This window comes from Argentina silus, assembly GCF_951799395.1.
Source record: "Argentina silus genome assembly, chromosome: 9".
NCBI lineage: Eukaryota > Metazoa > Chordata > Actinopteri > Argentiniformes > Argentinidae > Argentina > Argentina silus.
Window position 1 is genome coordinate 4,103,607 of NC_139663.1, and position 13,443 is coordinate 4,117,049.

The 13,443-nt window shown below is 51.5% G+C and overlaps 1 protein-coding gene across 1 annotated transcript; it reads left to right on the forward strand.

Annotated features, from left to right (window-relative positions):
* Positions 1 to 5,830: 5,830 nt before the first annotated feature.
* LOC310809186 (zinc finger protein GLIS2-like) lies at positions 5,831 to 10,553 on the forward strand (the record flags this gene model as incomplete). The annotated part of the gene is given in 7 exon segments (XM_083676374.1): positions 5,831 to 6,020; positions 6,413 to 6,555; positions 8,739 to 8,915; positions 9,136 to 9,250; positions 9,253 to 9,268; positions 9,378 to 9,496; positions 9,805 to 10,553. Coding segments are annotated over 7 exon segments (1,500 nt in total). The 5' UTR covers positions 5,831 to 5,839.
* Between the last annotated feature and the right edge of the window lie 2,890 nt (positions 10,554 to 13,443).

Genomic DNA, 13,443 nt, shown 5'->3' on the forward strand with positions numbered 1-13,443 from the left:
CCCAGCTTTATTAGACACCTTCACCCAAGGCCCTCTTTCCCACCTGGCCTGTGTTGCAGTTTAATGGATACCAGAGCCCAGCAGGCCTGAACATAGCCCCTAATGCTGAGTGACATGACCTGAGGTGTGACCACTTTCTCCATTGTGTGTCAAAGGTGCACAGTTTCACTCAGTACCATCTCTTAACAGGTGGCATCTCATGAAACTGTATGGAGAGCGTGTGCTTGTGACTTCTTCTGTGATAAGATGTGTTGGTGTAGCTTCTGCAGCACTACTAAATATGGCTTGGGAGGTGTTCCAGATATGGAACAGTTGTGAACAATGCAGCTGGTTCTGTGGGAGAGCCAGGACTAAGGGCCTCCCTCCTCAGATGGTGAGATAGGATCCCAGCCGTCAGTGTGTGTGTGTGCGTGTGTGTGTGTGTGTGTGTGTGTGTGTGTGTGCGTGCGTGCGTGCGTGTGTGTGTGTGTGTGTGGGAGTGTGAGGAGCCTCAGGGAGAGATCCCTCCTGCAGACCACCTCCCAGGGCCACAGCAGGAGGGGGATTCAGTTACAGCTGGTTATGGTGTAACACAGACACACACACACACACACACACACACACACACACACACACACACACATACACAATCTATTACGTAATTGTCATATTAGTATGACTCATTATCATTGGTCTCAGAACCTGCTGTTGTGGTCTGATGTCTATAGCATCTGGCTAGGCTGACATATGATACAGCGTGGATTTCATCTGATCTGATAAGCAAAAGATCAGTGGGTCATTGCAGGGTCAAAGGTCACTACTGGTCCATATGACCTCAGCCTGGAATGATGGAGATGTTGAAACACACACCCTCTCTCTGACCTGGTCCTTCCCCTCAGCGTCACCCTCCACCTCACCTTCCACCTCACCCTCCACCTCACCTTCTACCTCACCTTCCACCTCACCCCCCACCTCACCCCTCCACCTCACCTTCCACCTCACCCTCCACCTCACCTTCCACCTCACCTTCCACCTCACCCTCCACCTCACCCCCCACCTCACCCTCCACATTACCCTCCACCTCACCCTCCACCTCCACCTCACCCTCCACCCTCACCTTCCACTTCACCCTCCACCTCACTCTCCATCTCACCTTCCACCTCACCCTCCACCTCACCCCCCTCCTCACCCTCCACCTTACCCTCCACCTCACCCTCACCCTCCACCTCACCCTCCACCCCACCCTCACCCTCCACCTCACCCTCACCCTCCACCTCACCCTCACCTCTCCACCTCACCCTCTATCTCACCTTCCACCTCACCCTCCATCACCTCACCAAAGGGAAGTGGGTGGTTTTGGGACTTCCTTAATGGTGCGGACAGAAGCAGAACAGGCCTGGGGTGGGGGTTGGGGGGGTGGTGGGCTGGTGGGATATGAGGGGGTCTAACAGACACAGACTTCTCATTCAGCCCCCTCTCCCTCCCTCCCTCCCTCCCTCATACCATTACTGGCCCCACACCCCCCCACCCCCCACACTCGCCCCCCTCTCTTCAGCTGCTACAGCCTGTGTTTACTCTGCTGGGGGGGCGGGGGGGGGAGACTGGAGGCGAGGGGGGACAAGGGGGGGGGGGGGCGAGAGGCGCTCTGAAGGGACAATGCAGCCTTTCAAAGAACTGCCGACCCCACGGCAGAGTAAGGAAGTCTGCATGGGGGCCGGCCAACACCCCTTCCCCAAACTTCACAGCCGCCCGCCAGGCCGCCACTGAGCTGGGACACGCCACGCCCTGAGCCCCCCCTCTGAGCTCGCAGAAGAGGTCCTTCTGGATCCCCACCCTCCTCGGATCCAAAATCCACACAGTGGGAGTCCCCTCCAGCCAGGCTCTTCTCATAAGCCATTACCATAAGGGTTTCCTGAGGTGAAGCTACAGCGGTAACATGATTCATGATTAATTTACTGTAGGGCTGAATCACATCAGCTTCTTCCTCTCTAATGGGAACATCACCACAGCACAGCCAGCCTCCAGCTAAGTGGAGTCATTCTGCATAGAGCTGTTTTTATCATGTGTTGAGCTGAAGTCTCTCCCCCAGACAGGGTCTCAGAGGGGTCAATCGTAGTGCTTTCATAGCATCATATTATAGCCTCAATGCTACTGTTGTATTTGACTCTGTGGACCATTTGGAACCACGGCTTTTAACTGAATCCATAGAATCCTTCCCCAGGGTCCCGTGCTTACTCTCCCCTTCTCTTTTTCCAGAGCATTGCAACATTCCAACATACCCTATAAGAGCCTGGGCTATACCACCTTGGGATTGTTCATTTTAGGGGGAGGTTATCACATGAAGCTGGATTTGGCTTGATTTGGTTGGGGTGGGCGAGCGGGAGAAGAGAGAGATGATTTATAGCAGCTCTCCTCAGGGCTCAGACATGGCCCTGTAATGGGTTACACGTGGATCTACCAGCTACGCTACGCTAGGCCTTCTGTGAGAGGTGCTTTTGTGTCTGAGACCCCTGGAGCGACATCTGACCTTGTAGCAACTCACTGATAGGTCAGTCCGCCCCAGAGTGGGATCTAGGAGCGCAGGTTGCCCCCTTGAACTGATCTAAGGCCAGTTTTGGTCTTTGCCCCCTGTAATGCTGAAGGTAAGGTACGGGGAGTGGTCCGCTTATCCTAGATCTGTGCCTCAGGGCGAGGGATTTAGCCGTTTAAAGGGGATGTCGGGTGATTATCTGCTGCTTTAGATGAACAATAAACCCCAAACCACATCGGAAGAGTGTGTAATGTGAGTTAGAGAGGCTTACAGTGAGATCCACCCAACCTCCCAGCTGTGATTTGCACCCGCTTTCCTCCAGAGTTGGCTAGCGAGGGAGAAAGTGAGAGAGTGAGAGTGAGAGTGAGAGAGAGAGAGAGAGAGAGAGAGAGAGAGAGAGAGAGGAAGGCAGGGAGGGAGGGAGGGAGTGAGGAAGGGATGGGGAGAGGGAGAGAAAAAGAGAGAGAGAGACAGAGAGAGAGGGAGGGAGGGAGGGAGGGAGGGAGGGAGGGAGGGAGGAAGGGATGGGGAGAGGGAGAGAGAGAGGGAGAGAGAGAGAGAAGCAGGATATATGTGGCCTACTCTCTGTGAGCGTTGTGTCCTCTTTACCTCAACCATCCTAATAGTACTCATTTTAGGTATCTAACAGAAATGTTTCCCCACATCTCAAACTCTGACTTGGTTTGGTGCACTACAGCTTGTTCCTTTATCTGACCCGGGTTCCTCTCTGACCGTTGGTTTAAACAGTCCGGTGTGTTATCAGCCATTCCACTACACAACAGGTTACAAAACACTCCTATTCAAACAGCATGTGATTGTGTGTTTAATTTTGGGGGGGGGTTTGGAGTATGGAGCAGCTGATTTTCCACAATGTTGACAGATGAGGGGTCAGACATAAGCATCTGTCAACTCAGGACACCCCCCCAGGGAGGATATGTAGGTCATTTTAGGACACCAGTCTAGATTAGATATCAAATGTATGACGATTATTAACTTCTAACCAGGGTATACGTATCTCATACTACTTTAGTAACCTCAATAAATGTCCAGGTTGGTCACGACGAGTAGATTAGATCCTTGGGAAGTACTTAACTGACTGAAGGACCAATCAGAGACGTAGTGGCTGTACTCAGTCCCCACAGAGGGCGATGGTTAGAGGTGTAGAGAGTCCTTTGAAAGGATCCATTCTAATGCCCCACCTGTGTGACCTCGCCAGGGGAGATAAAACAGATTGTACATTAACTCTCTTACTGACCTCACTATGGCTGTCATTTAATTGGTCTACTGTGTTAGTAACATTTATGATCCTTCTGTTGATCAGATTCCAGATTCATAGTTTTGATTGCGAGTAAGGCTAGGAGTTTTCACCATAACCCCTATAGTACGTACGGTAACAGTGTTGACTAGCTCCCCTGAAGTTCTGTAGTGAGCGACCCCAGTATGATGATTCTGTTCTGATTCAGGCCTTTCTATTATTAGGTTATGACTGTAAGTTGCTGTGCTTCAGACATTTAGATGAACTTCCCCCAGCCACTATCCATAAGCTCTTTGTGTCGGAGCACAGGTCATGTGGCTGTGTGTGTGTTTAGGTATTAGTGCTGCCACTGCTGTTACTGCTGTTGCTGCTGTGTGTGTGTGTGTGTGTGTGTGTGTGTGTGTGTGTGTGTATGTGTGTGTGTGTGTGTGTGTGTATGTGTGTGTGTGTGTGTGTGTGTGTGTATGTGTGAAAGAGAGAGAGAATGAGAGGCAGATCTCAAAGATAATGCTGCTCTGTGTACATATGTGTGTGTCGCTACCCCTGAGTGCGTGTGTGCGTATGTGTTTGTGTCATCCCCCCCCTATCTCCTGCTGATCTGGCCTGTCCCCTCAGGGCTGTAGTGAACTTGATGACCCCTCTCCCCTATGCCTCCCAGACACCACCGCTCCTCATGTGGCCAATCTCAAAAGACCACCTGTGTCACCCTGTGTGTACGTGTGCGAACGTGTGCGAACGTGTGTGTGTGTGTGTTTTGGAGAGAGAGTGAGTGTGTGTGTTGGGGGGGGGGGGGGGGGTATGTGTGGAAATTACAGTAGGATTAATTGCATAATGTGTGTGTATGACTGAGTGTGTGTGTGTGCGTGTGCTTGCGTGGGTGTAGCAATGGGGGAGTAGCTATGTGTGTATTAGGGCTGTGCGGCAGAAATATAGGACACGCTGTTACTGTGTGTGTATCAGGAGAGAGCAAGAGAGAGAGAGAGAGAGAGGGAGAGAGCTGGCTCTATGCCTTTGAAGAGCTGTGTCCCCAGTGAACCCATTGAGAGAGAGAGAGAGAGAGAGAGAGATAGAGAGAGAGTTATAAACCCACCAGAGAGATATTAACCCAGGGGGGTTGGTCAAGTGTTTGTGTTTAGACTGAAGTTTAGAGTGTAGACTGTTTTTGACAGGACCTCATGAATTAGTATGTATAGTATGTGGATAACTTGATCATTTACAAGAGTCACTTATTTGGCTTGTCTGACATTGGAGTCTCTGAGTGAATTGGGGTCTGAAGGGTGATGTGGTAGGGATTTCTAGAGCTCTGGAGAAGCAGAAATGGAGTCAAGCCATGAACCAGAGCAGGGATCCAGAGGTGAGTGTGTGTTGTCCAGAGAGCCCTGGAGGTGGGTTCAGGGGTCAGTGTGTTTTGTAGGTCTGAGTGGGGGCTGTTGGGGCTTTGGGGGGTAATTTAGTTGGGGCTGAAGGGTCAGCAGGGTTGGAAGGTGCAGACCAGGGGGTTAAGGGGGCTGTGGCCAGGGGGGGGGGGGTGGGTGGGTCAGGGTGACCATCTGGATTGGATTGTAGACATTCCTGTGGAAGAGTGTGTGAGCAAAGGTCAGCAGAGGGAGGGAAAACTGGGCTGTGTGTGTGTGTGTGTGTGTGTGTGTGTGTGTGTGTGTGTGTGTGTGTGTGTGTGTGTGTGTGTGTGTGTGTGTGTGTGTGTTTAGTCTATGTTTATTTTTGCATTGCATTACAGGTCATGATAGGGGTCTCTTTGCAAGTTTTGTTGCAATGAAGCAGTGTGAAGGAGGATGGTGTTTATATACTTAGACATCGCGGAATTCTGCTCATCCTTTTGCAACATTCATGTGGTTTTAGAGTGCATGCCAGGTATAACCACTAGTCCATCCCTGTCTGTATATCTTTTATATATTTTTCTTTCAAAGTCACAGGCAAAACATTTATAAGAGACTTCTCTTACCCTATTGGTCAAGTAAAGACACAACCCATTTATGTTTTGATTGGCTGAGCGCCTAACCCTATCCTTCTCTTATTGGTTGTCTGTACAGGTGGGAGGTCCCTGGGCTGCAGCCATGCTGTCCCTGGACGAGCCATTGGACCTGAAGCTCCCTCGGCGTGTCAATGGGCGGGACAGGGGGGCAAGGTCGCCCCCCATCCACTCCCCGATGCACGCCAAGCGTGCCAGACAGCTCCGCATGGCAGACGACGGCACAGCTGTCATCATGCCCGCCTCACCAGCCTCGCCACACACAGGTGGGTAACACTGCCCCGGGGATTGTGCCAGTGAGACAGCAGGTGTGTGTGTGTGTGTGTGTGTGTGTGTGTGTGTGTGTGTGTGTGTGTGTGTGTGTGTGTGTATATATATAACCCCACTAGAATATGCTACCTTACATTCATAATGGACGCACTGGATGTCCCCCCCCCCCCCCCCCCCCCCAACACACACACACCAGAAAGCTCTGGAATGGCCTTGTAGCCACACAATATCACTATGATCCAGGTCACATAAACAGAGAGATCAGTCTCAGTTTGTCCACAGGTGTGAGGTATCTCTCCCACACACACAGGTGAGAGGTCAATACATCAGGTGTGTGTGTGTGTGTGTGTGTGTGTGTGTGTGTGTGTGTGTGTGTCCGTCCCTGCAGGTGTGCCGGTGGTCCCTCAGGAGCGACCGGAGACCCCTCCCACTCCCCCCGCTGTCGACCTCAGCATGTCCCCCTCCTCCCGCCACACCCCCAGCTCCCCAGAGATGACCAACGGCAACGGGGTCTCCCACATCCTATCAGGGGTGAGTAGAAAAGGATCTGAAACACACACACACACACACACACACACACACGTACACACGTACACACGCGCACACACACACACACACACACACACACACGTACACACGCGCACACACACACACACACACCCGCACACACACACACACACACATGCGCATACGCACGCACACACACACACACACACACACACACACACACACACACACACACACACACACACAGACAGGCATGGACACACTCATGCACACACACGCACAGCCCACACACACACACACACACACACACACACACACACACACACACACACACACACACACACACACACACACACACACACACCGTCACAAGTATCCTTCTCCTCTCTCCATCTCTTCTGCCACACTCACGTTCTCATGTTTTTGCATTTAACCAGTTGTATAGTTGTTGGTGCTGTCTGTGTGCTGTCTGTGTGCTGGGTGTGTACTGAGAGGCCTCATGACTGTTCCCCCAGGCCTCCTAGCCTCTGACACAGCCTTGTTTGGGCCAGTACATTGGCAACATTAGTGACACAGGACCACTCTCACATACTTTCAACACTGTGTAGAAGAGAGTTGGGATGGGATGGGGCTGGGGAAGGGGGAGGGGCAGGTTCTATCAAACACCTCCAGTGTCCCCTCCAACAAGCGCCTCTCTCTGTTTCACTAGCATTCTGTGACCTTTCTGTCATGGCGTGTGTGTGTGTGTGTGTGTGTGTGTGTGTGTGTGTGTGTGTGTGTGTGTGTGTGTGTGTGTGTGTGTGTGTGTGTGTGTGTAATCGGATTTATGGCGAGGTACAGCCATGCCGACCTCACGCCGCCTAATTCAATTCCCTCCCAATTGAATTGAGCTTCGCTGGCTGTGGCCATTCAGCCTCTTTGCCCCCCCTCTGTGTCCCAGACAGGCACCCCCGCAGATGGAGAACACACACACACACACACACACACACACACACACACACACACACACACACACACACACACACACACACAGCTCCCCTACAGCGGCTAACCCCTGCACACAGCAGCTCACAAAGCAAGTCACACACACATACACACACATACACACACATACTGATGAATGCAGAAGCACAGCTGAGTGCCTCTCTCATGGTCTCATTTTATGAGATTTGTCGCATACACATTTTTGCCATAGTTGGAGACTGTTAGACAGCCACAGGATTGTGGACCATTGGCAGTCACCCCCCCCCCCCCCTCCCTGTTTTCCCAATCTCTCTCTCAGAGGAGTGCTGTCTCATGGAGATTACTGGGTACTGGGAATGTCTAATTCCACCCATACACATTTCCAAAACCTCATCCTGTCTTTGTGAGCTTTGACATACTTCATAGGGTTATATATGTATGTATGTGTGTGTTTGTGTGTGTGTATGTGTGTGTGTGTGTGTGTGTGTGTGTGTGTGTGTGTGTGTGTGTGTGTCACTTTTGTTCCCGCTGCGTTCCTGACTCATTGGTGTTGTGCCTCCTCGCCTTTTCTTCTCCGTGCTAATCTGCTGCTGTGGTGTGTACGAGTGTGACAGAGCATTAGCTCCAGCAGACACAGCTGAAGGAACTCTCTTGACTCTCGAACACAGCTGGGGGCCTTTGGAGAGGAGAGGAACTGTCAAGAGGGCGGGGGGGGGGTTGGGGAAGGGGTTTTGTGGAACACAGGAGGTTGATTGGGAGGGATGCCACAGCGGGCAGGAAAACTGCTGGAGCTGAAGAGTCCTCTCTTCTCTCTCACCAAATATCAAGTCATCACTCTACAAAGAAATGAGACTCACTCAGAGACTGTTTCTGCAGAGCACAGAGTCAGACCTTTTCATTGCAGTACACCGCCGCAGGGGAGGCTGGCGGAGGTACAAATCGGAGGATGGGCTCATTTGAATGCGGGGAATGGAATGAGGACGCGTGTGTTTGATACTGTTCCTCATTCCATTCCATGCATCACAATGAGCCTGTCCTCATTCTACCTCCACTCGCCTCCCCAGCAGCACACGCGCGCGCACACACACACACACACACACACACACACACACACACACACGATATGTGAAACAGGCATTTCTAACCCCCTCATCCCCCATTCGCCTCTCTCTCTCTCTCTCTCTCTCTCTCTCTCTCTCTCTCTCTCTCTCTTCTCTCTCTCTCTCTCTCTCTCTCTCTCTCAGGAATCTCACATCCGTTACATAGAGGGTGGGGTCTCCTCACAGGGCTTTCAATTCTTTGTGCCCATTGGTGGCACGGGACTCCACCTGCCATCCTCCATGTTCATTGGCCAACCCAGCGACAAGCGGGCGTCTCCTGATCTGTCGGCGGACGAACAGCTGGCCTGTCACTGGAAGAAGGTGAGTCACAGGAAGTGATGCAGAGACAGGAAACAACTACTTTTGTCCATCTGTAGCCAGGGGTGACGACGATAACTAGAGAGACATTTACTCTCTCTCACCAAATATCAAGTCATCATATTTTTATCTTTAACTAACTCTTTACTCCTCTCACTCTCTCTCCACCTTTCTCTCTCTCTTTCTCTGTCCCCCCCCCCCCCCCCCCCCCTCTCTCCCCCAGTGCCATCTGCTCTTTGACTCCCTGCAAGACCTAGTGGACCATGTCAACGACTTCCACGTCAAGCCTGAAAAGGATTCTGGGTACTGCTGCCACTGGGATGGCTGTGCTCGCAAAGGGCGGGCTTCAACGCCAGGTGAGGAAGCTCGGGCTGAGATATGAATGAGTGAGATTGTTAAGTATGTGGAGATGTTATACTCAAGTGTGTGTGTGTGTGTGTGTGTGTGTGTGTGTGTGTGTGTTAGGTACAAGATGCTAATCCATATCCGCACTCACACCAATGAGAAGCCCCACCGCTGCCCCACCTGCAACAAGAGCTTCTCACGCCTGGAGAACCTCAAGATCCACAACCGTTCACACACAGGTCAGGAGGAACCTGCTGCACTGCTCCACATGCATGGACACATGTACACACACACACACACACACACACGGACACACACCCACACACACACACACACAGACACACACAGACACACATAGACACACACACAGACACATGCACGCACGCATGCACACACACACACACACACACACACACACACACACACACACACACACACACACACACACACACGCACACGCACGCGCACACACACAGACACACCTTCATGTTACACAATCACTTCATTCTTGCATTCCCTAATTCCTATCAATGATTTTCTCCCCCAGGTGAGAAGCCGTACATCTGTCCGTACGAGGGCTGCAACAAGCGCTACTCCAACTCCAGTGACCGATTCAAGCACACACGCACGCACTACGTTGACAAGCCCTACTACTGCAAGATGGTGGGCTGCCTGAAGCGCTACACAGACCCCAGCTCCCTCCGCAAGCACATCAAGGCCCACGGTCACTTTGTGGCCCAGGAGCAGACCTCGCCAGGCGGGGTGGGCTCCATGCTTAAGGCGGGGCAGATGGGAGGGATGGTGGGGGGAGTGGTGAAAGAGTCAGAGCTGTCCTACATGAGCGGAGCCCACATCATCATCCCCAATGCTGCGGCCGCCCTCCTGGGGGGCCACACTCTGCAGGGCCTGGGGGGCTCCATCCCCCTGTCCCCCCTCAGCCCCCGGCCCCTGGACCTCAGCACGCTGGGCTGTCCCAGCTCCCCTCCAGCTGGGCTGGGTGGCACCTCCATCCTGTCCTTCAGCAGCTCACCCCTGGGCCTGGCCAAGTCCCACCTGCTCTCCCCAGCCTTCCCCACCTCTGCCCTGGGGCTGCACATGATGCCCGTGTTGGGGTCTGCTGAGCGCAGGGCCCACAGCCGCCACCACCATGCCAAGGGGAAGGGCCGGGGGGAGGAGGGGGAAGACGAGCTCCCTGGGGGCGTGCTGAACCTCTCTACGGGGGCCTCCCATGACCCTATGTCCTGGGTGGTCATCCCCCCGGGCACCGTGGTGCTGAAGCCAGCTGTGGTCAACTGACACCCACACACACACCCAACCCCACCCCCCACCCCCCCACACACATACACACACACACATTCCAGAGGAGCTCAGGGGGGGCAGGGGGATTGGGAGGTGGGGGGATTGGGGGGCGGGGGGGGGGGGGGGGGTCAGAGGTGAGAGGTTGGCCCGCTGGTTAAAAAACAGTCCACACATTTCTGAGAAAAGGTAGACAATAGAGAAAGAGAGAGAGAGATGAGTGAAAAGAACCTCAGTCAACTCAACAAAACAGGCAATCAAAAAAGTCTACACCTCAATTTGTATTCGGCAAGCTTTCTTTGTAACATTCTTTATCTGCAAACATTTGGGGACCAACAACTCCTTTCAGAAATATGTATAATTCATGTATTTTTTATCATAAGGCTTGAAAATAATGCAACCTGGCCCTCATCTCTTTTAAAAAAAAAAAAAATCTCTTATCTTGCTTTCTTCATTCCTACAGTATTCGGTGGACAGGTTCTACTTCAATGGTAGTCTTAATGCTCTGTGTCCTTTAAAGCCCCTGTTCATTTGTTAGAATTTCTAAGAGACTGTTCTAATTGACAGTGTGCATAGTAGCCTAGCAGGGAGATAGACACACTAAGGAACACGGAATGACGCACTCACTGCTAGGCTAACAGTACACAGTAACTTTTTATCTTCTGCTTAACTATTTCAGCCAGAGGGCTGTGAACACAATCAAGTCAAACTGGTTTAGATGGGGACCATAAAGTCATGGTTTACGGGGAATAGACTGCATCTGCTTAAGACAATGACGAAGCTCCTGTAGGACAGTCAGAGTGACGACCGTACACACTAGTCTACCCATGTCTGATTCAGTACAAACCATATCACTGTTAGCGTAACTGGCTATAGTGTTGAAACCTCACAACTGCTGCTAACCTCCTCTAACCAGCTCCGCTAATGTAACAGAAACTATGGATGAGAACTTTTGACTATTGACAATCTGTCCCCATTTGGGGAGGTGACCATGGACTAGCCTTATCCACTGATATGCGTGATGGGCGTGTAAACTTTAGGGGCTTGTGTAAGGACACAGAGCAACTGAGGTCTTACAGCAGACTAGCGGTGTTATATCACCTAGCAATGACCAATAATTATCACTTCTTCAACACATTGACGTCTTTGGCACAGGTGTGTCTGGCACCCCCTGGTGGATGTATGGTACACAACGCCCTGTTAGCCCCTCTCTCCCTCACTAGCCCAGTCCTATATTCCCCGGTATTGTTCAACTCTTTCCATAATCCTGATCGAATTCGCTCCAGTGAGTTTATGTATGAAAGGGCCACTGTTAAAGTAACACTATGTTGCTGTATTTTGAAGTGACCAACCGCAAAACCAGCTGTGAGAAACAGGTGGCTGTTCTGTCCGGAGCAGTGAGGCTTGGCCTGACTTGGCCCTTGTAAAGTTGGTCTTTAGTTGTTGCCCCAAGTTCAACAGTCCGACATTGTGCCAAAAATATCCAGTCTTGAGGGCAGACTTGGGCTTGTGTATCCTGCAACACAGGGGGTGTGTGATGGAGGCACTCAATGCTACATACAGCTGGACTGTTCAGGGAGCCACACTATGTTAAACTGCCTCACTTCACTTGTCCAAAGAAGTGGGGTCAACTCAATACACTGACCTGTTTGACTCACGTCAAATCCTCATGGTTCTATAATGTAGTCAACATGCACTTACTAGACACAACAACACATTTTTTTTTTTTTTTAAATGGTTATATGAAACGTTACTGCCAATTTGTGGCTCTCTGGAAGCAGTTTCTCCTCTTTTCCTCCTCTTCTCCCTTGCTTCTTCCCTCTCCTACACTCAGGCTTGTATTGGGGCAACCTTTCTCTTGGTGCTTGGGGTCCTTCCAAGCTTGTGTCACAGATTTGATGTATGTAGAATGTTGACTGCACCACATTATGGGCTTTAAGAGGGGAGGTGTAAGGTGAGGAGGTGCTTCTTAACACAAGGAACATTCCCTCAAGAGACTGAAAATACACCCACCTCTGCTCCTCCACCTCTCCTCTCTCCCCATCTCTATCTGAGGGTCTTACTTTTCTGAGACGGTATGTTCATTTTTTGAGAATAATCACAGTTATTGCTGTTTTGTTAGTCATTTTATTGCTGTTTGTTCAGACGAGACATTTCTTGATGTTGAAGTTGCTTTGTTTCTTTGTTTTCTGCGATGGCTGCTCTGTACTCAGCTTTCTCCTGGCTGGCCCAGGCATTTACTGGGGGATGGAGGGGGTGGGGGTGGGGGTGGGGGGTGGGGGTGGTCGGGGGGGGAGGGGGGAAGGTGGTCCTGTCCTGACCAGGTGGATGGGGGGGGGGGGGGCGGGTCAGGCTACCCAGTATTCACATCACATCCCTTGATGACAATCACACAGCTGTAGAGGAGGCCCCTGCAGGCTCTGGTTAAGAGCTGACAGGATATGTCCCTCTCAAGTGACAGGGTGCACCTCAGACCCATACAGTGTGTTCATGGTGCTCTTAAACTAGGTCAACACAGAGGAGAGACAAGGGTGTATTAGAGATGCGTAGTTCAGAGTGTTAGCACTATCCTACAGGCCCATCACCACATTGACTGGACACATTAATCAGTGTTCAAAGACATAGCCTATCTAAAGGACAAGGCTGTACGGTAAGGGCAAACATAGACGCCACGATGTCACAGACCCACTTGACCTGCGCAGGTGTTTCACATACAGTAGAACCTTCAAAAGATGACAAAAACCTCAGAACACAGCCTTAGACGGCGAGTAGCCTGCCGAGAGAGAGAGAGAGAGAGAGAGAGAGAGAGAGAGAAAGAAAGAGAGAGGGAGGGAGTAAAGGAGAGACAGAGAAAGGAGTAATTGAATGGATAAATGAATGAACAGGGGAG